Genomic DNA, 25,835 nt, shown 5'->3' on the forward strand with positions numbered 1-25,835 from the left:
GGATGAATAATAAAGTCACAGTTCTCCTCAACACAATTTATCCACATCCTGCCTTATGACCAGCTTCTGGGAAAGGGAGTTACCCTGGGAATGGATGATGATAGTACAGTGATGAAAATAAAATGCCATTTTTACAACCCAACAGTGGAATGAAAGGAATTAAGACATTATGTTTAGACCTAGCTCCAGTAATGACTACTGAAAGATGCAAGCTTACTGTAAGTGTGTCTTTCTTTTTGAAACTCCCTTTGAAAAGGCTAAAAGGAAAGTGTTATGAGAAGTCTCAGGAGAAGAAAGGTCTTTCAAAACCTGAAGCTGTGTTCAAACAAAAGCAAAAAAACCTACTAACACACAGTCAGAATAACTGCATGAATAACTTTCCACATACTGAGCCACAACTTTGCTTTAAGCTCATGCAATTTCCACAACTAGGAAGTTAGAACATTTCAATTTAAGATCTTCAAGGTTACACTGATTACACAGTTCTTCACCATCTTTCCATCAACAAAAGGTAACTCTCTATCCTGTATGCCAAGTCTTTTATTTGGAAATGGAATGCATAAAACAATGACATACAGGAAAGTCTTGCTCATTTTAAAGACTTAAAATGTTCTAATTTTATATTCCTTATGACTACTGTATACCATATTATAAGGTCATTGTCACCAGCAATGCAAGACAGAAGACCAATAAACTCACAGTATGCAAAGGTGCAAAGTGATTTTTCAATAGCAACATACAAAAATGAGTGATGGAAGTATCAGAAATATCTGAATATGGTGTTCTGAACTTTCAGAAGCTATTCTAGAAGAACCAATAACTTGATTTTTTGAAATGGCACAAAAAGGGAATTTGATATATGCATTATTTATATCAGGAAAAAAATTTCCATACATTTAACTATTATTATGAAATAGGAGTCCCAAATTAATTTGCCTGAGAGCAAAGAGCTCCTTCCAAACAAATTAAAAACAGGTACAAGATACAGCAAATGCAACCCTGGTTTTGCATAGACTTATTTATGCAAGTTTAATGCTAAAATCAACAGTCCTCCTTAGTTCCAGGTAACACTGTGAAGAGACCTTAACATTAATATGAGTTAAATATTCACTTCAAGACTCTTTTCCATTGCCAGTAGCACATAAGGAGGCCTTCAGACTACAGACTGTAAAAAGTTAGGCACATTTCTGTATCTTTTTGGGACTCCAGTATTTGTATATTCTGACTTCTGCCGTAGCAGAACTGGATAAAATCCACTCTATAAAATGGTTACAGACTATATGGGTAGATCCATGTTCTTCAAGGTTATCAGTATTTTCAGTCAATGAAAAATTAAGTTAAATAGCCTTGGACAAACAGCTTCCAATTTAATAGCAAAACCTATAAATCATTATCATTAATTTGTAAACTTCCCAACCAAAGCACACCTAGAACTGGAAACTTGAATTCTGCCTTTTGAATTTTTAATTGCATTTTATTTGCTACTAAAAGGAATGCATTCCGTATTTTAATTACTGTTACTAAGAAACTTGCTTTTAAAAATTTAGAACCATGATTTTTAGGCATAGCTGTGAAGTTTGTATTTTGATACAGTAATTCAACCTCATTATTTCTGCAATGTGAAAGAAACAGTTCAAAATGCCTCTCTTCATAAACTGCTCACAAAGAATATGGATTTTAAATTGTGTGAAAGGAAGGTACCTTTTCTTCAACATTTTCTTCTCTGTGTCCAGATAGTTATTTGAACCTATATTGTATTTAAGAAAAATTATTCCACTCAAATGATGTGTGTTTAGTTTTATAAAAAGAAAGGGGCATGAAGAAAGAGGGAGAAGACCAAGGAATTACTCCCTTTGAAACATAAGAGAATTGGCCAAGTAGGTCACTGGGGCACCACATGATGAATTTAAGATGTGTTAGAAAACTTTCCTAGCATGTAACATTTATTTGCATTATATGAATACCTACTGTGTCAAGAAATCAGGTTTGTCAACAATGCAGAAGGATTTATATAAACTTGGATACATATTCAAAGATACCATGTTACATTTTTTTTTCACATCTTCCTTCAGTTTAAGACAACTGAAACCCTCTGCCATGTAGTGGTTTAAGAACCTGGCAGAATTTGAATTTTAACAACTTCACCTCTCCATGTATTATCAACAAGGTTTTTTGTTTTAAGCAATGGACTTAAATGCCCACAACTTACAACTTTAATAATAATTATTTTTAGGATTTCCATTATCTCCATTATCAAAGGAGAACTATTTGTAATTAGCATATAGTACGGTATTACACATTTTTTGACAGCCCTGTTTGTCAATAATGATCAATTCTGCTGTAACACACTGGCTTTTCACAGCCTAGTGGCATGGGCACCACTCTTCCTGTTAGACTTGTCTTAAAAATGTAGATTGAGATGCCAGTTCCAACAGTCAGGACACTGTTAGGTTTTCACTGAAGAGAAGTTCAAATGCAGGAAGTTCATTAATAAGATCTGTCAGACTTTGTGAGGAGAGAAGAAAATCTTGAGACAGAAGGGAGGATATCAAAACTAGATTTTGGCAATATAGAAGATGCATTGTCCGTGTAGTTCTGTCATAAGCTTTAAAAATACTCTTATTAAATAAGTTTTTGCTTCTTTAAGATCAAATAATACACAAAGCCAGTAAGAGTCCAGGGGTCAGAATCTTCTGCAATTCTTAGTTATTCTCTATGAGCTTTTTTTTTTGGCTTTTCTTCATAAGATTCTCCATACTCGTTCACTCTGCTCTTATCCACAGGATAAAGCCTGGCAGAAAAAAAAATTAGTTACAATATTGTCAGCTTCCTGGAAAATTTAAGCAGTTCTGTGCCACTTAATTTTACAAGTGAATTTCTTTCTCATCATATTCTCTATTCCCATTTATGGCAAAAACCAGAACAGTCTTAAAGATTAGCTACTGATGCATCAGTTTCTTCACATTCAGACTTAACCAGCTATCTCATAACAGGGCCTCTTAACAGATGCATTAGCTCCCCTAAAGTTTGGCTGGAGCATTTCTCCAGCAATCCAGGTTACTTCCCAAACTTGAAACCACTGTACAGCACGTCTCAGAAGTTAAGCATTCAATTTCTAGAAATATACCTTGGAAGGGGACTTATTTTACCACACTTATGTGTGACTGTATCAACCTAAAACTGCAGTATGCTTTTAGTATTAATGTTTAGACCTACATACCCCTATATTCTGCTGTAATGTGGAACAGGCTTAAAATTCTTGTTTGCTCCACAGAAAAATATTTATTCTTGGGAACAAGAATACACTTTTTGCAGACATCAGCACATGTAGCCTTCTCCCCCCTCTCATTTTAGTTACTTCAAGAATCTGAAGCTTGCCAGATACTCAGATTTCATGAGAATCAAATAACAACTTGTGTTTGGAAACCAGATAAGGAGGAGAAGAGAGCAGGGCAATCCCTCATCATAAAACATTCTCTGCTAGGGCCTTACAGAGCAACTTGGAAAGCAAACTTCAGACACTTGAGCATCTGCAGGCATGTAGCCCCTGTTAGAAGTCTGTGAGGTTAGAAGTTTGTGAACACAAGCTTAAGAATTGATCTCCTCTATCTTGTATCATATATTCATGTTTGTAGCTCACAAATATGAAACTACCTGCAAAAAAGGAGGACTGGAGTCTTGGGGAGGAAGAAGTGACAACTGACAAAAATTCTGTGACTAAAGCCATTTCTTTGCAGTAAGAGTGCAATCATCTACAGCTTTATAAAAACTCCTGTGAATATTTAAAAAAGGCATACCATCTTTGGTAAAGATAGACCAGGAACACGACATCATCTCTAAAGCACGCCAGCCTATGAGATGTTGGCATAGTTATGATAAAAGCAAATATATCATCAATAAAGGTGTTGAATGCCTACAAATAAAAGAAAAGTATACTTCAGTTGGTTGTAAAGAAAGGAAGCTATCTATAATGCAAAGCTACAGGGATCAGGCTTCCTAGAACAGCATTTTTAAAGAAGGAACACAGACTACTTTAATATTTATAAACAATATTTAAGGGTTATGCTGAGAACTAATTATTGTAAACTTTAAAGTGTTTTCTTTTAATGAAGACCATGCTGTTTACTGCATACCACACAATTATAGTTACAAGTAAAAAGGAAGTAGGACTACTTCAGGTAAGTGAGAGTATTGTAATGCAAGGGGAAAAACAGATTCAACTTCTGTGAAATCTTTAAAAGAAACTGGAAAAAAAACCCTTTTATTCAATTATTACTCAGATAAGCGAGTACTGTAATGCAAGGGGAAAAACATAAGATTCAACTTCTGTGAAATCTTCAAAAGAAACTGAAAAAAACACAACATATTCCATTATTACTCAGTTAATTTCAATTTGTGTAAAAACTTGTGAACCTACTGCTCTTAAGAATGTTAACTTGATGGCCTTGGATATATTTTAATAATATTTTCAGTGCTTTCTAGAAGTAATCATCCATTCCTTATTTTTTCTCCACCTTTTTCCACTCAACTAGGCATACTATAGGTTCAGTTTCTCAGGCAATAATGAAATACTTTCTCAATACCTTTTCAGGAGTGAGAAAGTTTACATTTCCAGACACAGCATAGAAAAGCAATGCAAACAAGATCCAAGCATGCAAAGGCAACAATGTTTTGTCAGAGAAGGTAAAGAAAGTAAACAAAGAAGCAACTCCTCCGGATCTGGCTTTAGCCTACAGGAAGGACTAGAAATTAAATCTCAGCATAGGGTGCAGTAAACTGTTTCAACTCACTAAAATCAGCAGAAAACTAATCCAGCAAACAATATTCACTGTTGAGTTAATAAACTGAGTCAGTACCATGGCTTTTCCTCTCACTATGAGCAAGCTGTACATTAATCCATACAATACAAAAGGGAAAAAAAATGATGTTTTCTCTAAGCACAGCAAGACTCAGTCTTCAAAACAAACCAGTGTTTGTATGATGAAACAAAGCATCAGCATCAGAGGAGGGTGTTTAGCAGGACAGAGTTCTGAATATTTGCATCAGAAAAGCTCTTTCTAGCATGTCAAAATAAATTAATCAATCTGAAGTGTTTTAGGAATACCAGTGACATGTCTCAAGCCTGTGCAAAGAAGGTTGGTAATGGAACAAAAAATATTTGGCAAGATGGAAAAGGTGTCCTTTCCAAGTCAACACCCAGGTGAGTGATCCTACAATAATGAAAGGAAGAAAAAACTAAATGCTTCATCCTTCAGGGACTTAGGCAGTCCTCATAAGCCACTGAAATTGAACACATCAAGGCAGCCCCTCAAACAGTATTTAGTGCAGCTTGTTTTCTCTTGAGATTACCACATTTGAAGGTAGTCCACATAAAAGCATAAAGACTACAGAGCAGAAAAGTTAGACTGATTTCAGAAAAGTTAGACTGATTTGATTTTTTGCCAAGGTCTTCCAAAACAGGAAAGAATTCAAATTAAGGAAAAAACCCAAGGCTCTCTAAAACAGCAATCACAGATTAGGCCTCAGACTATTCTTTCCCCTCCTCAGAGTACATTAGAGAACAAGCAACCTTAAATATCCACTAGGAAAAAGTAAATTACCCCCTCCAAAGCCCAGTAAGTTAAACATAATTGAAAACATTATACACTTCTTTCTATATACACACAAGACTTTGTTGTGGAACCTTAACAGGAACTATAAATGCTCTGTAAGAAAAGGCTATTCAGCAAGAGAATTCTACTCTTTAAAGGTTACTTGTTTGAATACTCTACTTAAATGATGTGCCTGCTCAGTTATTTATTTTGTTGCTCAAGTAAAATTATGAAATTACTTCACTAATACACCTTCTACTCCCCTCTATTAAAGAAACATGCTGATTTGCCAAGTATATGTCTAACATCATTACACTATATGGTTTTATTCACTTTTTTTACTATATTTCCATATCAGACACTTTCTGGTTGCTATTCTTAGTTTAGTTTGTTTTCCTAGATACCCCTGATTCCATAAAAATATAAGGGCATGAGAAAGCTGGACTACTGCTGTAGGCTCACAGAAATAGAAAGCTATGAAAGGCACTTCCAATTTTAATATTTTAGTTTTTTTGTCCTGGACCATCTGTTCAGAATCAGACACCATGTCTTAAGCAGTTTTAACACTATTTCTTTTAAAGCACTTATGTTCTGGAAAATTGTAATACATCAGTACACAGAAAGAATAAATGAAATGAACAGAATTTATGAATGAAAGTAGAAGAAAAAAGGGCACATGTTGAAGGCATCAAGGCCTTGATTATCCCAGCATATCCAGCTATGTTTTCTAGGATACAATGATCAGGAAAACAAATGACAGAACAAATGACACAGAGGTGGAAAAGGATGGAGTCAAAACACAATCAGCTCTTTAGGGGTACAAGAAAAAAAAAAACAACTAGCATGTAGCTGCTGACTGAAGAAAAACAAAACCAACAACAACAACTTTGATTTTCATAGTGACTTCCATATATTGGAAGAATACCTTTTAAAAAAAAGAGCAGTTGCAAACAAGTTTAGTTCTTAAACAAAAGAAGCACTGTCATCCTTAAGCTAATACTACTAAGCTGCTTCTTACAGAAAATTATTTCCAAAATGACTGCAACAATCTATAAATTAGAACTCTACTTACTTTGTATGTGAAAGCCTTCCATGGTAAGTGTGCAACAGATTTCATCTAGGAATAAAAATACCATATATAATGAAGTCTGGATGGAGGGACTAGAAAAGTATTCTACTATCACTTTTCAATCTTACCTTGTAGTTTACAAACAGCTGGGGCAGCATAAACAGGAATCCAAAAGCATACACGCCTGAAGATAAAATATGGAAAACTTACAGACAAACACACAATAGAAGTACATCTCACAACTATACTTTTGCAATTAGATTGACACTCATTTTCCTAAAGACATCCTAAAGAAGTCACATCTCATAATTTTGTTTCGCTTTAGGTTGATTCTTCTCCCTCTCTCAGTCACTAATACTTTTGGAACCTGCAGTCAAGTTATTGCTCTATATTGCACTGCTGCAGTTGTGCCATATTTTTGAGTTTTGGTCTCTGAAGAAATATGAATAGAAAAAAAAATCAACCATAAGGAACTCACCATTGACAAAACTGTTGATCAGCCAGGAGTACCAGCTACAAACAAAGAGGACAGTCCAGTTATTTTTTCACCTCAGCCAAAAATATTTACCTGTAATACATCTTCTACATGCCTGTATATTTACTCCAAGAAATGGCTGTGTTGTGAACTACTTTACACAAGAACTAAATGTCACATCTTCCTTCAATTAGGAAGGGCTCCAGAGAAGGTAGTTTAAACAAAGTATGCTTATCCATCATAATAGAAGTTGAGAGCCTTATCAAATGCTTTTATACTTTTTTCAGCATGTTTTAACACTTCTGCACCCCAACTGGCATCAAATAATACAATGCACTGATTGTATTAAGCCTTGCAAAGCTAACACTGTATTCTAAATACTAAAGAGACACTTGATATGGCACTGTGAGGACTTACAAATTTCAAACAAATACCACTCAATGCAAAACATAGTATGTACTTGAAACAAGTAAATACAAGCAAGCTATGTTTTCCCTCCTTACATCTAACAACCCTTCTCAGATGTTCAGTGGTGCACAGTCTTAGCAAAATGACAGCAGTGCTGCAGACAGTGGTCAAACTATACTTCTGCTTGCAATATTAAGAACAGCTGATAAATGTGAGGCCCAGATTACCTAACTTAAAATTAAACTTGCACTGCTGTTAGTGACACGTTAGTACCATTATAGCTGTAGCTGCACTTGGCTAATCAACAAGAATCTAAAAAATGCATCAGATAACGGCTGCAAGATTAAAGGATAATCCACTGTTAAAATAACTTGTTATGCAACACTTCCTTTACAAACAGATTCAACACTGATAAAAATTCTGAAATTAGTTGTTTTCACTATCTTAAGCTCTGTCTCATAGAACACCTGGGATGTAGTATTTCTGCAGTACTGAATGAATTATAGAATTTTGTGAGAAAACCAGAATTTTTAAATGTTGCATATTTGTTATCTCCTTACTAAGACAAGAACCTTTTGAAAAAACTGTTTTTCTAATAGCCCAGAAATCACCCCAATTTCTAGTACAGACACTACAGCTCAATTATGCAGTAACAGAAGCTCTTTCTGATGTTATTTCAAGCTACTGCTTGCTCTCCCTCCCATCCCTTCTGGACCTAAAGGCTATAAAAAAAAATGTCTACATGGCCATCACCATGCTTGTGTTTGCAGATTTTTTCTATAATAAAGTCTCGTGGCTGCACACTTGCTTGCATCTCTCCAATACATAGCGAGCAAGCTATGAGTGAAAGTGGACAAAAGTTTCAACTTTTCATGAAATACTGAGTCTTCAGCTCTTGCTGAAGTATCATTATGTTGCAGTAAGTCCATGGCTCCAAGGGAATACAAAGTCCTTTTTAAAGTACACTTTTGTGTGCTTGCCATCCCAGCTATCATATTTAGGACCAGAAGAACGTCTTGGTCAGAGCAAATAATTTTGGGACAGCTTTTGCTTCTCTCTGTTACTGAACACTTTCAGCCACAGAATTCCTCTCATCTGACCGTGACATCCCCTTAACCAGTTCTCTAAACTTCAGTGGCAGCTTTCTCCCCCCTCTTCTGATTGAGGGCTTGTGCATACAAGCCACTGAATTCTTTACTAGAGTAATATCAAGTTACTTGCAAAATGCAAGTTTCAAATTTCTGGCTTCCAAGCAAACAAAAATAGCCTATTTTCATAACTCATAATCTTCAATCAAATCATACAGAAAAAAATGAGGAATGATTCAGTTCTGTATACAGATTTACAGTACCTTTTGTATTTGACATTCAGCAAAGAGTAACCTGCACCTCCAATACACAATGGATAGAGCAAATATGACAAGTATTTCATAGCCTAATAGACAATGAAAACAATTTATTAGTTTACATTTTATATACAGTAGACTTTCTATGACATTCACTAGAAGACAGCCATGTAATTTTTTTTTCCTGAAAACCTTTTCCTGTTCCCAGAAGTCTACTACTATTTCCAGTATGCTTCCAGGTCTAGAGAAGGTGGTGAAAATTCCAATGCTCACCTGAGGCCACCAAGGACCTTAAGAGTATAAGCAACAAGAGGCAGCACAAAAATCAGAGTCTAAGAGTAGCTCTCTGCTTAACACCAATGTTGCCACCCATGTTCAACTCCTTTCAGAAATCAGGAAGCACATGAACGTTCCCTCCAATATAAAAGGTACAAATACTAAGTTTCAAATTTGTGAATGAAGACCCTTTAAGATATTTCCCTTCAGATAATGCACTTGCAATTCTGCTTTGCATAGAAACCAGATTCAGCTAAAAGAACAACTCTTTCACTGTTACTTTACATAATCATAATCAATCTTCACAGATGAACAGATGTTGATCCACATTATGATGACCCTCTTGATAACAATAAGAAAATGGAAGATATACTTGGAGCAATGAAAAGGACAAAACAAGTCAATCAGCAGGCTACATACACAGATTTTATAGATCAGAAATTACAGGATTCCTTCTTACCTGGGTATCATACTCCTCAGTTTTCTTTTCAGAGTCATTGTATGTACCAAACTGCAATATATATAAAATGTATAATCAACTCAGTTCTGGAGGAAAAAGCACCTGTTGTCTTACTCCTCAAACAGATATTTAAACTGCAAATTAAACTGCTTGGACATTATGGACAAAGTTCTCATAAGCTGCATGTTCAGCTAACAGTCTCAGAACTTAAAATTTTTATTCAGAGGATTTCTCAAAGTCCTGTGCCCAGATTGTCACATATTCTACCAGTTGCACAATGGAGATGTTATTCTGTGGCTCATAAAAATTCAGTTTATTACTTCAAATCATGATGCCAGTTAAGAGTGTCTTTCCAACACAGCAGCCCACGTGTTAAGATGCAGCAGGACTGACAGAGGTGTTCTAAAGCTTCTTGCACCATAAATGTATACAGAGTTTTTTCTACCAAACTGATCAATCAAATCTGAGTTCAAAAATGTTCATCCAACTTCTGGATTAAGCCATCCATAAAGACAAGATTCTAGTCAGTTTGGGTTATTTTTTTTTTTTAAATCTTTGTTTTCACTGAAAGCTAAAGTTCCAGTAGCCTGGAAACAGATGGAAAACACATGACTGTAAATCATCAGCAGCCCAAAATCTACTATACCTGAATTCTGGGTCTCAAGCCTTGCCACTTGATTGTCATTTTCAAAGCTTTCTTCACTTTCCAGAGCTGTGATTAGCAAAAACAAAATGTGCACAAAAAGAATTACCCAAAGGAATGTCTTATGCAGGATTCAGACACTCTGAATTATGACCTCAGAACATCTACTTTAAGCATAAAGCAGCAACAGCCTGTTTGCAGCACACTGCCTTCATCTCTGTACAAACCAAATGCCATGTCACTAGACAGATACAACACTGGGAGCATGCACTATTGAGTCTCCATACCAGATGATGGTGTACTTTAAAAGTAAAATAACATAGTCCTTCTAGTGTAACTGAACTGCAGTGCTTAAGTGGTGGTTAGCTGCTCCCATCACCAGCACACACCCTAGGTCAGGCATTTAGAGAATTCTCCAGTAACTGCTTGCCAAGTGCCTCTGAGGTCAGCCAGGGTCTTCAAGATCAAAGTTACTCAGAACTCCGAGCAGAGGTTAGAAGTGGGCACTTACATGATTATTACATTTCAGCAGTGGGCTACAAGCAGAAGTCAGTGAATGCACTGAATTGTTTGGCTATTTACTGCTTGAACAGGTTGACCCTAATGTGACCAAAGGTTCAGTTCACCTGAATATTTTGTCACATAACACCCTGCTATATGGATTCAACAATTCAGCCAATGCAGTAAGCTTATCAGGACAGCTATGCTCCATGATGTTTTCCGTGGACAAGGTCTGTTTGTTTAAGTTCAAGTAAACCAATATTCTCTGCTCACCTTGAGACAATCATGTTATCTCACCATTACTTGAGAGGAGAGACAGGTTGCTTCAATAGAACCTACAGAACATTTCCCTTCCATTTGTCCCACACAGTGCTCCTACATCAACCCAGTTTTCCCAGCCTACAATCCAAAAGCAACATACTGGAAAATAAGGTGAATGTGAATAGGCCAACAGTCATAGGAACTATATGTCCCAGAGAGCTCTATTAAACAGATCTTTGGGCAACTCCAAAAAGAATCTCAGACAGGCACAGAGACCAAATGAGATCTGGATCTAACTGTTCTTAGTGGCAACCAAGAAACCTGTCTTCATTATGAAAGAGAAATGCAGATTTAACTTAACTTAAATCCTTGTTGCATAGCTAGATCACTCCAGTTACTCTACCACCATACATGCCTGGATCAAATTAAAAGATATTCTAGAAAAGAAGCAGCATATTTATGGGGACATATATTTATCCCTGTAACTGTTAACATTTCAGACAACTTAAAGAGAGTTTGAAATACAAGACTGAATTTCTATGTATAAGAACAAACTCCCTGGCAAATCCAATACAGAACACAACACAGAAATAATCAGACTTTAAAATCTCAACTTACTGGATTATTATGGCATAGTCAATCAAACACCACTGTTCACAGCTATCACAAGGCCTTAATCTGTCTTATACAGTAAGGTGAAATTTAAGGATCACTTCATGACTTGGCATTCAACAATTTAATCACCAACTAAAAATTCTGAACTATTTTGTTTCCACAGGGATTATCTGCAATCAAAAATTCCACTAATATACCAATACACTAAGGAGTAATTAGATATACCAGCAATGCTAGGTAGAGACATCATCCTTTCCTATTACTGTTGACTTTGTGCTTTACTACACACAAAGCAGGCTTCTAGGCAGTACCTGCAACTCACTGACTGGACATGATCTTCTGCAATAATGAAGAGAGCCAGCAGTGTCCTCCTTTTCCTCCTTCCCCAAGCACCTCAGTCATGGTAAGGGACAAAGCTTCAGACTTGCAGCACTGCCTAATGGCACACAGCCTGCCCTTTGACAAGTATCCATGGAGGCTTATTGATAGGGCTATATATGCCTGATCAGGATTGATGCCTATCAGATGTTGTGAGAGGAAGAAACCTCATCATAGCTCTGTTTGGCTTCCACAAAACCAGCTAGCCCATCCCAGAAAAACCTGGTACTTCCAGTTACTTTTTTGATAAAGGCACACAATCTCCTCTACCACTGAAAGCCAGTTAAACAGTACTGCCAAGACAGAAATGTTACAGCAGTATTTTTCCAGTAACTAGTTTAGCATTCTTTTTCTACAATAAGCTATGGAAGTTGCTGAATAGTGGTATTTGCTGCTGGAGCTTTAAGAACTCACCTCAATCACTGCACCAATGCCTGCTGGGATCAGTACCAATAAACTTGTTTGTTCATCCAAAAGGAAAAGAAATATTACCACAGTACTGAAGCACCGCCAAAGCACTAGACAGAAAAAAGCCAACAAGCTTATTAATATTTAAATGAAGAGCTGAGATGACAGAAGACTGTTGGCCTATTTACTGCAATCCTGTCTTATCCAGTTTAAGCATGAACTTCTCCTATATGCTTGTTACATTAAATAGTCCAGAAAGAGACAGAAATCTGTATCTCCAGGCAAATAAGTAAAAAAAACATTTTATAAAATGCTTATCAAAAAACGATAAAAGGAAATCAGAATACCTAAGGAAGAATTCTGTACTGCAGCAATTCAATAATGTATCAGTGCTATGATGAACTAGTCGTGATTATATTCTCAAGAAAAAAAACATTTTTCTTTTCTTCTTTTCTCTTTTTTTCTAGTGCTCATTCTTTCCTTGAAGTATTTTACTCTTCCTTCAGCAAGTGAAATATGATAACTGACTTGATGTTACATTAATTCTCAATTGGATGACAGTCAAACCTCAGAAGTGACATGAATGCTTTAAAGTGATACCTGAGAACAACACTAACAAAGTTAGAACCAGCCTGTCAGCTCTTTTCATATACAAAACCATATTTTTGATGTTTTTTTTTAAACTATTTAATTGTGCTGTCTTGGTGAAACTACAGTATGTGAAGTATTAAGACTCAAAACACAACATTTCACATTCTGGCCCATACCTGCCTTTGTAGACATCCCAATCATGCTCCTCTTTTTCTTCCAAAAACTGATGTCATTTTTGAATGCAAGGAAATCAAAGAGAAGCTGCAAATAAAAAGAAACATAGTAATTTCTTTCCAAACAAGCACTAAATACTGCCAGCTGAACTGTTACAAATGCATTTATGATGGAATTAAAGAAAAAGACAGTCTACATGTTTCAGAAATAGAAATTAAATATTACAAATAAATGTTAAACAGAAAAAACTGCTTTAGAAGCCCAAGCTCTAAAAGCAGGGCAAAGTGAGAGGCTGAATTCCAACTACTGCTACAACCATAATGCTGCAGAATGCAGTGTCCAGTAAAGAAAGCAAGTCGGATTTCTTCTCTATGTTATCACTAAGACATTGACCTCAACTTCAGGGAAATTTCAGCACTAGCTTTGTTTGTAGCAAGTACTTTTTTCAATATTTTAATTCACTATTTTTTCAGTATTTCCTTTAAGCATGCATCATCTTAAAAAAAGGCAGCACAGATTCAACCAATACACTGTTGGGTCAAATAACTTGAATGAAAAAGGGTTTTTTTAAATTTTGGCAAACAATAAGTAAAAGAAAAAGTATCAAAAGAGCTAGTCCCAGAATCTCTCATGCTAAGACAGATTCAACAAGAAATAACAATTTCTGAAGCAGTTTAGATCAGCTGTTATAAATTTGTCCAGCTATTACAAGTCAGAGAATCAAACCCTACTACTGGTGCCCCATCTGTGACACTGCAGTAGTAAATCTTGGGGCAACTCAACAAAATTTAAACCAGTGTTGACAGACATTAATTCTAGGGGCTTTGGTTCAACTACTAAAAAACCCTAAACTAGTCAAAAACTGAAAAGAAAAAAAGGAAAAAAAGTTATAAATAAGTGATTTATATTTCAGTCAAGACTGCTAGTTTCTATCTGGTTATCTCGAATTTCTGTCTTATTTGAGATTTTTATACTAACTCTCTATTGGAAATACAGTTGACTTGTACCAGAAAACACTTCCATTACTCTACCAAGATCTGTATTTACAAGAACATTTCTTCATAAATGAAAGAGCTGAAATTCAGCTCCTCTCCTTTTTAACTTCTTATACTGTTAAAAAAAAAAAAAAAAAGGTTCCTCCACTTACATGGAATGCTGCTACAAAGAACGTCAAAGCCAGAAAGTACAGGTTTGTATCAACAAAAATTCCTTTCACTTCATCTGCATCCTTTTCTGAAAACCCTAAGAGAAAGAACAAGCAATTATGCAAGAAGTATCAGACAGTTTCCTGCTGTTATGCTAGATCCAGTAAGAAAGGAATCTTATCACTCCAGCACATTTTGTTAAGGAATCCTAAGTCCAAAACACGATGGCAGCTTTATTGGTAAATCCCAAGTCTACCTATATTTTGGTGATTTATTTGGTTTGCCTTAAAGAAAAGCCAACAAGCAGACTGATTTGCCTTCAACATGTTGTGTAACTACAGCTTAAGGTGAACACCAGCAACACAAATGGCAAGACACAGGAAGTCATTCTGGCCTGAGTGGCAAGAAAAGGGATTATTCAACTAATACATAAGAGTGAGCTCCACATTAAAAACCGAAAAATGAGAAAAGGACTACGCAGTGTAGGGGCCAACAGAGCTCAGTGAGAAACATGTCCATATATGCAACAGTATAGATCCCAGATCATGCATTAGGTATCAACTCTTTTGATGGTCCTTGCAGAATTAACTTGGAAGCTTCTTTGATCAATGAGAAAAAGGCAGAGCACCTTCCAGAAAGCACAATTTGTAAGGTGAAAATTATTCTAGAGAAATCAATGCCTTAACTGTTGTTTATAGAATATTACTTCAGAGGTGACACTAAATAAATATCCCTTCTCTCTCTTACTAAATGCATGAGCCCCGCATGGGAAACCAGTAGACTACTGCATCCACCTGAATTTAAAATAAAAAAAAACCCAAAAAAGTAGGAAGGATTTAAAACTCTTTAAAAGAATACAGCGTAGAAGCTTTTAAGATCTCCTGGCCTGAAAACAAAGTTTGAATTGATGTTTAAAGAGCTAAAAAAAACAAGATCAGAAAAAAATCCTATATTCATATACTTCAACACTAGTTCAGTTATGATGTAGTTCCATTTGTTAACATAAAGAAGCCAAGTATGGAAAAACTAAGTTAGCAAATACAGCTCTGAAAGTAAGAGGTAGATTTGTTTGAAGAATAGTAATTAGACTCACAAAGACCTGCATCAGTGGAACAGATTATTTAAAAGACAGGAGAAACGTGGGTATACTGTTACCAACACAGCATACAAACAGTCAGAGCTGTAATGGAGTCACTCTACACACAGGGAAACACAGAATTTAATAGTTTCGTGCGTGTAAAGGCTCAATTTTGGCTGAATTACTTTATTCACTTGTAACCGAGCCAAAACGAGGCCAGCTAGCTCTGAAGTGTCAGAAGTAGTATGATCAGAACCCAGAATCCTTCCTCATGCTCAGCTTGAGCACAAAGTCTTTGCTGTGCCTGTGTCCACTTCACCTCAGATTTATGGCTACAGTGACCAGCTGTATACAGCTTACATAAAAACTTAAGCAACACCAATCCAGCTTTCCTGTTTAAGGAATACAGGGGAAACCTGTGGTGAAAATTCTCTCCTCTCTTCTGGCCTCTTGAGCTTTTACAATAGTATTATCCGAGTAAAATAGTGAATTAGTATTTTGAAAGTGGTTAATTCATTTCTGTACTCTTGCTTCCTACCACATCTCACCATTTTATTTCCATCTTTACCTTAAGGTAAAACAATGTCAGATTTGTAGCATTAAATCTTTTCACCAGTTAAACAGAAAATGGAGAGAGTGAAGTGCCACATATGTATTTACAGGCAAAAAAACCCAAGTTTTTTAAAATTTTTACCTGAAGTCATTAAAGCTAAACATACCAAATTGTTGGAGAGAGTACACAGCATCTTGCATGTGGATCCAAAATCGGAGTTTTCCAAGAGATATTTTGTCATATGACACTGTAAGAGGAAGCTCTGTTGTTGAACGATTTATAACCTGTGTTTCAAAAAGAGATTTTAATTTTTAAAAGCAGAAAAAAATGCAACTAATATTTCAAACAATTTTTTTTTAAATAAAGGAAAATAATTACATTTCATTATGATATAATGACACAATTTTAAGATGTCAGGTTTTTTTTTTGGAAGGGAATAAGATGTCAGACTTCTAAACCATGCTTGAATTCTTTGGTACCCCTCCTACCCTCAAGAATGTTGAATTAGCAATTTGTTCTGTTTAACTTCCTGTAGCAACCTCACTATTTATGTAAGTGGCTCTAAGGAATTTGTACACAGTGAGTCTGGAGGGCCTAGACAAGTGGAAAAAGTGTGCTTAAGGTAATTCTCTCTTTTGGCAGCTCTTCTCTCAATGTACATGCCAAAATTACCAAAGCTAGGAAGCAACAACAAAAAATTAATATACTGATAGCCACAGCCAGAACTTCATTAAATTAAGACGGTTTTTTAGAGAAATTAAAGTCACAGTAACTCTAACCAAAGCAAAATACAGGGACACAATATGATGCTACTTGCCTGGACTTGTAAAAACACCATAGCTAAAGCTAAGCAAGCTACCCTGCTTGCAAACCTTAGGATATAGGGTGTCACAAAAATCATCTTCCTGCTTCAACAAAAATAAATTTCAGCTAATCCTCCAGTATCATCTACACTTTAGTTATGAAGAGAAGACCCTGAGGCTCCTTCAAATTAGAAAAAAAAAGTATTAAATTATGGCAGCTCCTTCTGCACGACAGGTGACTGTCTCTCAAACAGATTTAAAACAAAACAAAGCAAAAAAGTCTTAACAGATGTTAGAATTCTTTGCAGCTACCTAGATACAAGTTCAGGCAGTGTGTTTTAAATTTGTAAAGGTAGCTGAAGACTACAGACAGGCAGGAACTCTGAATTGAAGCAGCTCAAGATCTATTGCTCTTGGCTCCTAATTACTACCAAATCATAATTCTCATCTCAGAACTGTTACTCTTCATTGTATCTGTTTCTACAGCAATCAGTAAGCTGACACCCGAGATGAATGGGTCTCCTTTTTAAAGGATTTCTGTAATCCATCCATTCTCATTCCAGTTTCTCAGTCTATCAAAGACAGCATTAATATTTCTGGGATAAGAGGAAAAGAAATTTCATCTGGGCAGGGCAGAGAAGAAACAAAAATATTGCAAATGCATGGGTAAGGAACATGCAGCAAGCACACTTCACCCAGACAAAGCACTATTAAGGAATTAGGGGTTGGCGTAAGGAGAAAATCTAAATGTGATACAAGACAGAGATATGAACTCCTCAACACCAAAAGCAAATTAAATCAACGTATAAAGATTAGAAGAAGGAACTTTCTCAGTAAACAATTAGAAGTCCACAAGTGCTGCCTCACAAGCTAGTTGAGTGTGATGGCCTTTGAAAACCAGGAAGTTACCAAACTCTGCAATACAATTCCTTCTTGTAGCATGGCCTCAAAAGTTACTTCTACTCATCTTACTTCTAGCACTCTCCTGTATCAGTACTAGAAAACGGTGTGTAAATAAAGAAGGTATGTTAAGAGGTATGAACTATAAAGTTCTCTCTTTATTAAATGAGAATCCTGTGCAATCCCCAAACTCTCAGCACTGGGAAGAACATTCAAGAACATGAAGAACGCAGCCTCTAGACTAAAGTACTAACCACAGAAGATTTACACTTGAGTCAAAACAACAGTCAGTTCAAAATCTACTGCTGCCAAGTGCAAGCAGAGAAAACACATCTTCAGCTGCTTGGTTTCAGGTCAGACATATTAAACAGTCTATGCCCCTATTTAGTGAAATGCCAACCTTGCTCCACAGAAGCTGTACCACTTTCTTCCCTTATTTTTTCCTGCCCTTCCCCAGCCCTCATTATCTGACAGTACACATACTACTAGAGCACTCTTTCTGCAGGGCTTGCAAGCAGAAAAGTCATTACTAAGAAGTCACAAAAGCCAGTGGTGAAGGGAAAGGCTGACAGTTTTGATGGAATAGTCTTTGTAGCACTGCTCAGGATCTTTAATGACCTGAGTTACAATAGCATTAACCACTACATGCATGAAAACTGAAGGAATATTGCTAATAACATCAGAATGCTGAGCTAATTTATAAACAGGGTACATGGCTTGACCACCTGGAAGCTCATATGAATGCACTGAACTGAATCGGCTGTGGTTAGAAACACAGAACAAAGGACAAGGACCACTACTAAAGACATTATAAAACTATATTTAAAGAAGTACTAGACAAAAATATCTGGTGCCAAGATTCTTAGGAATTGCTCAGGAGCTTATTTTGCCATACAAAATTGGGATGGAGGGATCTAAGTTCTAAAAAAGAGTCTCCCCAACACTAAGTAAAAATTTTTTTGTCTGAGAAAAAAGTTTCTGAATTGGAAAGACAATTTAGAAGGTCTATAGAAAGTTTACATCTACCAAGACTTCCATCTAGAAGATGCTGAATCCAGACATACTTGTTCAATAGCTTTGAAACATTCCTTTAGACTTCTGTTATCAGAAACTGGTTGCTAAATTCCAGTCACTGCAACTGAAAAGAACTTAAAAGCTGCTAAAATGAACAGCGTTTAGATGCAAGGGAATGCCACGTGTAGTTTTTAGTGAGGGAACTGCAGGACTTCACACAAGAGAAGAGTTGAGCAACAAACAAATAGAGAAAATTCTACTTAAATGTATGAAAACATTTTTTTAAACTGCAGGGGTGACTGAACACTACAACACGTTGCCCAGCAAGGTTATGGCATCTCCATCCTTGGATATATCCAAAACCCGACTAGAGAAGCTTCTGAGCAACCCACTTTAGGTGACCCTGCTCTGAGAAGGGGCACCCAGAAATCTCATCCAACAAAATCTCATCCAAAAATCTCATCTCAATCAACCCATCAATTGCATTCTGCAATTCCATTATTCAAGAGTCCAGACCCAGTCTCTGCAGTTACCACAGCTGACCACATTAAACAGTCTTTGATATAATTGTTTTGTGAATATATACTTTTTCATTATAGCAAATGACCTGTGACAAAAATCTTAATTAAAACAATATTGAAGATTACTGTTAAAACTGTTAAATGTAATTAAAGGTTTTCTATTACTCACCATCAAATCTTTCACTCTGTTGCTTAGCTGATCAATAAATAATATTGGAAGGTAATGCACTGTCTTCCCCAACTGAACCCTAGGATGTTTAAACATGGATTTTATGACTGCAGTGATCTAAAAAGAAAACTACTTTTATTTAAATTAGCACTTATTCATCACTTTCAGATCTACCCATGTAGGCTCTTCCCATCGTCTTTTCAGACACATTTTCCTTTAACACACAGGAAAGAAGTAAGTAGTCTAGAGTCTCCTTGAGAGACACCTGCATTAAAATTTAGGCACATCGTATTTCTCTTTTAGTTAGTTTTCACTTTTCTGTAGAAAGACTGAACTAGCAAAAAAATAAACCCAAATGAAATTGGTTGTGATGCTGAAACTGTTGCATGACTATGAAGAGGTATGTATGTGCTGACATTTATTACCATATACTTGTATCCTTTGTCTCAAGTATCCCTCTACTACTCCAAAAATGAGAAATCCACCATCTCCCTCACTCCTGTGTGTCCCCAGTGACATGTATCAGGTGAGCAACTGGTATGCAGGCTAGATACTACTGAAGAGAGCACACAAGGAGCAGAAATCGTCTGCCTTCTCCTCAACAGAAGCTTTTATTTGGAGTGCTCTACGACCTCACCAGGCTGCAACTGACCAATAGAAACTTACCAGCCTTTGAGCCCTCTACAAAATTGACCTCTGGAAAGCTATGTTGCAAATTATTACCTATATGCAATAGCTTTGTCAGTATCTTTGAAAAGTATTTTTCCTAATGCCCACAGAGAGAAAATTCCTAAAGTTCCTCACTAGAAAGGCAGTTACCTATGCCATGGTGTTCTTGGTAAAAGTTTATGGAACTAGCATGATGGAGCTTTTTAAAGCCTGAAAGTTGAATTTTAATTCTTGACAAAAGAATGATGCCTGTATACATGCTAAGAAAGAGTGAGTACTACAAACACAAAGGGCAACAGAAATACAGAAAAATACTTAATTGAGGCCCAGAAATATTGCTTAGCTATTTAACTAAAGAGATTTAGATTTCTACACAGGAACTACAATTAAAGCTACTGCTAGTGGGACTGCAGCAGGCTATTTTGTATCCAAACTATTTTCTGTATAATGACAAAACAGCACTGATGTGTACCTAAACATGACCTGAAGAAGTATCCTCATTCATCAACCTCCCTCCAACCTCTTCTTGTTACGGGCCTACCTTATGAGTTGCTAAGTTTACCTCTTGTGGCTGGGAAGCTATGCCAGAACCTCAGGGTCTGCTGCTTAAGCAACTACTTTTGGATTTAACAGGATACTTGTTGAGAAAGGTATCAACATACAGCAGCACAAGCCAACACAGCACTACTTATATGGTTAACACTGGAAGTAATTTAAGCAAGCTGTGAAGAGAAGCTGCTGCCTGCATTAAGTTGCCTAAAAATCTATCCCTTCTCTTTTTTTTTTTTGAGAAAATGACAAAGTAGGAACACACGTTGTCAAACTAAAACAAAGCCAATCATAAAGGGAGAAAAAAGATGTTACAGAAGGTCAGCTGTGTCTCTTGAGCACTTGTGGGTTGTGCAGATAAATAATTTGCAGACAAAGAATAACTGGAAAATTCAAGGGACAATAACTGCTTTATAGGCTAGAAATATGAAATGAGAAAAAGGTGGCATGAAGTAGCATTTTACTTGTGTCTTTGTAGTACTGATTTGTCTTATTAAGACAACTTCATACAAAAGCATTGTAAACCCTGCGCAGGCAAGGAACAAGATATTTCCAGTAAGATTTTCTAGTATGTAGTATCTTACTAATTGTCAGTAACAAAACGAAAGCCTTAAGATTCTTACCTCCTAACCTCCCATTTAAACATAAAATATTAAGGGAGGCCAGGGAGGATTTCTGAAGAAATGTGCTTTAAGTTTACAATAAACCCAGCAAAAATAAGTCATCGACTTACATCTTCATGTAACGGTGAACATCAGCAGGGAGAGATGATCCATCAAAGACAAAATCTTCCACCATGACATTTAAGGTTAATCTTGACCTCCAGTGAGAGACAGGTTCATCTAGAGCATTGGTCTGTTTTTCTGCTTCAATTTGCTTTAAGAAGACAATAAACATACATACTGACAAACAATAAAAACTGTGAATAGGTTAATATTCAAACTCACAGAACCTGTGGAATCATTACTATATCACAGAAGAGGAACCCAGTAAGAATGACTTGAATTTTGACTGGACCAAGTACAGAACAAATTGGAAAGGCTCACCATAACCTGACACTGACTTCAGTGCCTATTCATAGCCCTGTTCATCAAGAGTGAATATTCAGCTAATTAATTTTAACACCTTAGAAATCTGGGTCAGAAAAAATATATTAAAAATAAGGACAGTAGAATGATCAGACGCTACTGCAGAACAGTAAAAAATGTGTGGGTAACAAACTGTATTAAAAAGTCAGACTAAAACTGACTAAAAAGTCAGAGCATTTGTTTTTAACTTCTGAGCTTCCAAATGCTGTGTAAGGCAGTGCTAAAACCAAGTGTGACCTTAGTTTTCTCTAGATGCTTATCCCCAGGGCATTCTACTTGCTTTTTTTCTTTGGATGTACACCACCTTTTCTAATTTGCAGTCCTAGACTCAAGCCTCAAGTAATTTTCAACTTTATTCTGACAGGACTTAGCAACACCACTGCTAGCTACAGATATATTTGAGATTCCAGAAGAAGAACAGAGTGAAATTCTCAGGCTCCACTGGAATATGAGGAACAACAGCTATTCACAAGTATTTTATTAAGTAACACAGCACTTCCCTGCCCCCCTATAAGTAATCACAGCAGTCGTCAAAGGAGACAAATTCTTAGTCTCTTGAATTTGACACTGATCATTCACCTGTGTCACAGTCAAGTTTGTATCTCTTTTTTACAAAAGCAAAGCATGTTATTTCACATGAATCCAATTCACTATACAAAGCAGCATAATGCTAGTACAGAGCAATACACTATTTCTACCAAAAGCAATTAATCCTTTAAGAAGTAATTAATGCTATTTAGGGAAGTATTTTAATAGCAGCCAGTGTTATAAAAAGGTCCAAGTCTGCTATGCTGAGTGGTCTACTCTAAGTGCATAATCTGACAATGAAGAAGAAGGGTTTTGATTTTTCGTTTTTCCTCCTAACACCATCATCAGTGTAAAGATGCAAGCACCAGACAAAATTACTTTCTTTGCAGTTGTTCAGCTATAAATGGAAAAACCACCTACCTGTGTGGTTGATTCTCCAGTGAGCAAATTAATCTCTTCTGGTTTAGGGACCATGTATGTGGTCAGAGGGCTTACTATATGCACCTGCTTACCATCATGCCAAGGCAACATGCCAGCATGATGAAGAAATATATATGCATATAATGTGCCGTTATTTCGGGTTTTCTTTGGTACAGAGACATTCACTGTTCTAAAACACAAAACAAATATGGCATGAGATGATATCGCATATTGTAGTATTTAGCTATTATTATCATTTATTATTATTATTGTTATATAAAATGACCACTGAATCACTGCAAGCAAGAAAAGGTTGGGGACATAAATATATAAACAAACGATAAAACCCAAGACATTTGGGTTGCTTGGTACACAACAATTACTCCTGGCTAGTATCTCCTAATGAGCTGTGGCTGGATAGGATCAGCTTATATACTCCAATGTGTATCACACCCTTTGCATTTCCAAAGTTTTACTATTATCTTAATATGCATTAACCTTTGTCCAATTTATCCTTTATTACCCTACATAATCAAGGGCTGCATCATAATTTCTTTTGCTGTTTCTCCCTGCCAACAGGTCATAGGACCAAAATTATCACAGCACTTGGAGAAAACAGCCTTCTTTGCTGAACGGGTATCACAGATTGTACACGATACAAAGTTTAAAATCACAAAGTTTTGACAAACACTTTGCATTAATAAAGTATCTCCTTATCTATGACATGCCAAACACAAAACTCTAGATAAAAGCCCCAAACCACAAAGTCATTCCCCTTGTGTTAGCAAAGAAAACATCCTCTTGCAACCTTGTATAAGGCCTCCTCTATTCTTGTAAATTTGCTCTGGTTACTTTTCTCAGAATACTTCCCTGATCTCAATACTCCTGTGCTCTGAATATGGCTTTGCTGACTGAAATACAAGAAACAATTCTTGTATTTTCAATTCTGTCAGAGATGAAGTTTAATGCAACCTAAAACGCAGACCAACATATTCTTTAATTACAGAAAACACAGAACGTGAAAGAACTTTGGAGACTTGGCAACAACAGGGTTAAGAACAAGAAGATCGTTTTTAAAAAAAAAAGAAAAAGTGAGGAAGCAAATATTGAGCCCAAAACAAGTAGTCCTAATCATTTTAGCTGCAGAGAGGCAGAAGACAGTGCAGTGTTATTCTCAGGAATCTAAGTGCACAATCTTATTCCATCTTGCTATCAACATCCCTTCAGAAGATCTCAAAACCCTAAACTAGCAGAAAAAGAAGGTTTACTTTTATGATTAGCAACACTGAGACAGTTGTAGAAAAGCATATTGCTAGAACAGAAGAGAAGTCTTCAATTCTAAAAGTCCGTTCCCCAGTGCCACATGAACCTAGCACAATATTTCCATCAAGGTAGGCACTTTACCAATGTTTAATTAATGAAATATTCTAGGAACCTTTAGTTAAAGAGAAAAATGATATTTTTATTAAAAGCAGCACTTCATCCTCAACTCTAAGGCTGAAACACAACTGAGATCCTTAAAACTGCAAATACAGTTATTATGGTGTGAAAACACATGTGAGCTGGGCAGTCTGTACAGCATGCAAAACCACCTTTAACTCTAAAACAAAGAATGCAAGAACAGCTCTGCTCTTTCAGCACAACCAGCATGAACAGCCTACCTTACTTCATGCATACATGTAGCTGCCAGTTAGGTTACAGACTTCAGAATTAAGCAAGGAACATGTAACTTGGATACCTACCTTTCAAATTTGGACTCGATATCAAAATCCTCCACATTCAAAACCAGATCTGTATTACTCTCAGAACCAATGTTTGACCGTGTGGTAGTATAGACACTTAACTGAAACAGAAACACAGCACAGAGAATAATAGAGAAATATTAACTTCACACATCAGTATGGTGACAGCACAGAGCTGGGTTTCACTTCACTAATTTCCCCAGCCAAACGACAATTACATGTATTAAGAAAGCAGACAATATAGTGAAAATAAAACAGCTAAAACAGCTGTCTGCCAGCTGTTCTATCCCTTCCCGCCTTCTGGGGGGAAAAGACACACCCTGACACAGCCGCTGAACGGGATGACCTCCACCTCCAAGCCAGAGATTGCAAAAAGTGAGCCGAGCCGCCTCCTCCCCTCGGGCTGCTCCATCCCCGTACGTGTCGGCAGACACGGGAAATCCAAAAACCAAACCAAGCCCTCACACCCCCCCTCCACCCCCGCTTCTTCCCCCCACATCCCCGCTCCGTGCCTCTGCCGGGGGAGTCACCGGCCGGGCAGAGCCCCAGCACCGCGCTCCCCCCGCCCCAACCGCAGCACAACGGGAGGGCAGCCCCGCAGCCGGGCCTGACCGCGGCCCTCAGCCCAGTCAGCACAACCCCGCCGCCGGAGGAGACGGGCCCGGGGCAGGCACAGAACGCCACCGAAGCCCACCCGCACCCAGAGGCTGAGGAGGCGGAGCAGGGTCCGCCCGCACCCCACCCCCGGGGTGGCGGTGGCAGCCGCCGGCGCCTCCAGCTCTCCCCCGGTTCTGCCGGCTGACCGCTGCCTTCCGCTCACCTGCAGCTTGGGCCGTCGCGCTAGGTAGGGCCAGACGCACCCGGCCGGGAGGGCACCACCGCCGCCGCTGCCTCCCGCTGCTGCCGCCGCCGGGCAGGGCCGCGTGTAGACGATGCCGTACATCACCCAGCACGTGTGCGCCACGTACACGGCGAACACCCCCACCACCAGGCTGGTGAACGAGCTGCGGCTCAGCATGGCGACGGTCGCCCGTCCCCACGACCCCGCTCCGGGATCACCGGGGCCGCCACCACCACCCGCCCCGCCGCCGCTCCTCGCGCATCCCCCAGGCGGCCAGGCGCCCCGCCCCCCGCGGGCAGCGTCACTTCCGGCGGGCGGAGGAAGCACCGCCCCCCCCCCTCGCTCCGTCCCGTCCCGTTGGAAGCCACCGGCTCCGGGGGGCGCTCGCGCCTCAGGAAACGGCCCGGCGCGCGGCGGCTGCGTCACTGCGTGACGTCACGAGGCGGAGCGGTAGGGGGCGCTGAGAGGAGCGAGGGTGGGGGTGGTGCACGTGGAGCCGCCCTCGGTGGCGTCACGGAGCGGCACACGTCATCGGGTGCCCCGAGGGGTGGGGGTCTCGGTGCGTCCGTGGGACCCCGAGTGCGGCTGGGGGTGCCGGAGGGGACAGCGGTGCCGCACTT

General features: G+C 38.0%; 1 protein-coding gene across 4 annotated transcripts; it reads right to left on the reverse strand.

The window, feature by feature from the left end:
• Positions 1–522: 522 nt before the first annotated feature.
• On the reverse strand, positions 523–25,517 carry CLPTM1L (CLPTM1 like). Of its 4 annotated transcripts, XM_071736876.1 has the most exons (17): positions 25,195–25,517; positions 24,375–24,475; positions 22,633–22,822; positions 21,330–21,472; positions 19,379–19,457; positions 16,138–16,255; positions 14,343–14,437; positions 13,198–13,282; positions 12,437–12,540; positions 10,271–10,336; positions 9,625–9,675; positions 8,895–8,977; positions 7,139–7,173; positions 6,789–6,844; positions 6,664–6,708; positions 3,798–3,913; positions 523–2,791 (listed from the first exon to the last, which is right to left on the reverse strand). In XM_071736876.1, exons 1-17 carry the CDS (start codon positions 25,390–25,392, stop codon positions 2,707–2,709), a joined length of 1,650 nt encoding a protein of 549 aa, XP_071592977.1. In that variant the 5' UTR covers positions 25,393–25,517; the 3' UTR covers positions 523–2,706. The 4 variants fall into 4 exon arrangements, 2 of the variants coding, with proteins under 2 accessions (XP_071592977.1, XP_071592978.1); XR_011724431.1 differs by lacking the exon at positions 8,895–8,977 and having other exon boundaries at positions 1,926–2,791; positions 25,195–25,489; XM_071736877.1 differs by lacking the exon at positions 6,664–6,708 and having other exon boundaries at positions 1,926–2,791; positions 25,195–25,489.
• Positions 25,518–25,835: the final 318 nt, after the last annotated feature.

The sequence above is a fragment of the Heliangelus exortis genome, chromosome 2 (genome assembly GCF_036169615.1).
Source record: "Heliangelus exortis chromosome 2, bHelExo1.hap1, whole genome shotgun sequence".
Classification (NCBI taxonomy): Eukaryota; Metazoa; Chordata; class Aves; order Apodiformes; family Trochilidae; genus Heliangelus; species Heliangelus exortis.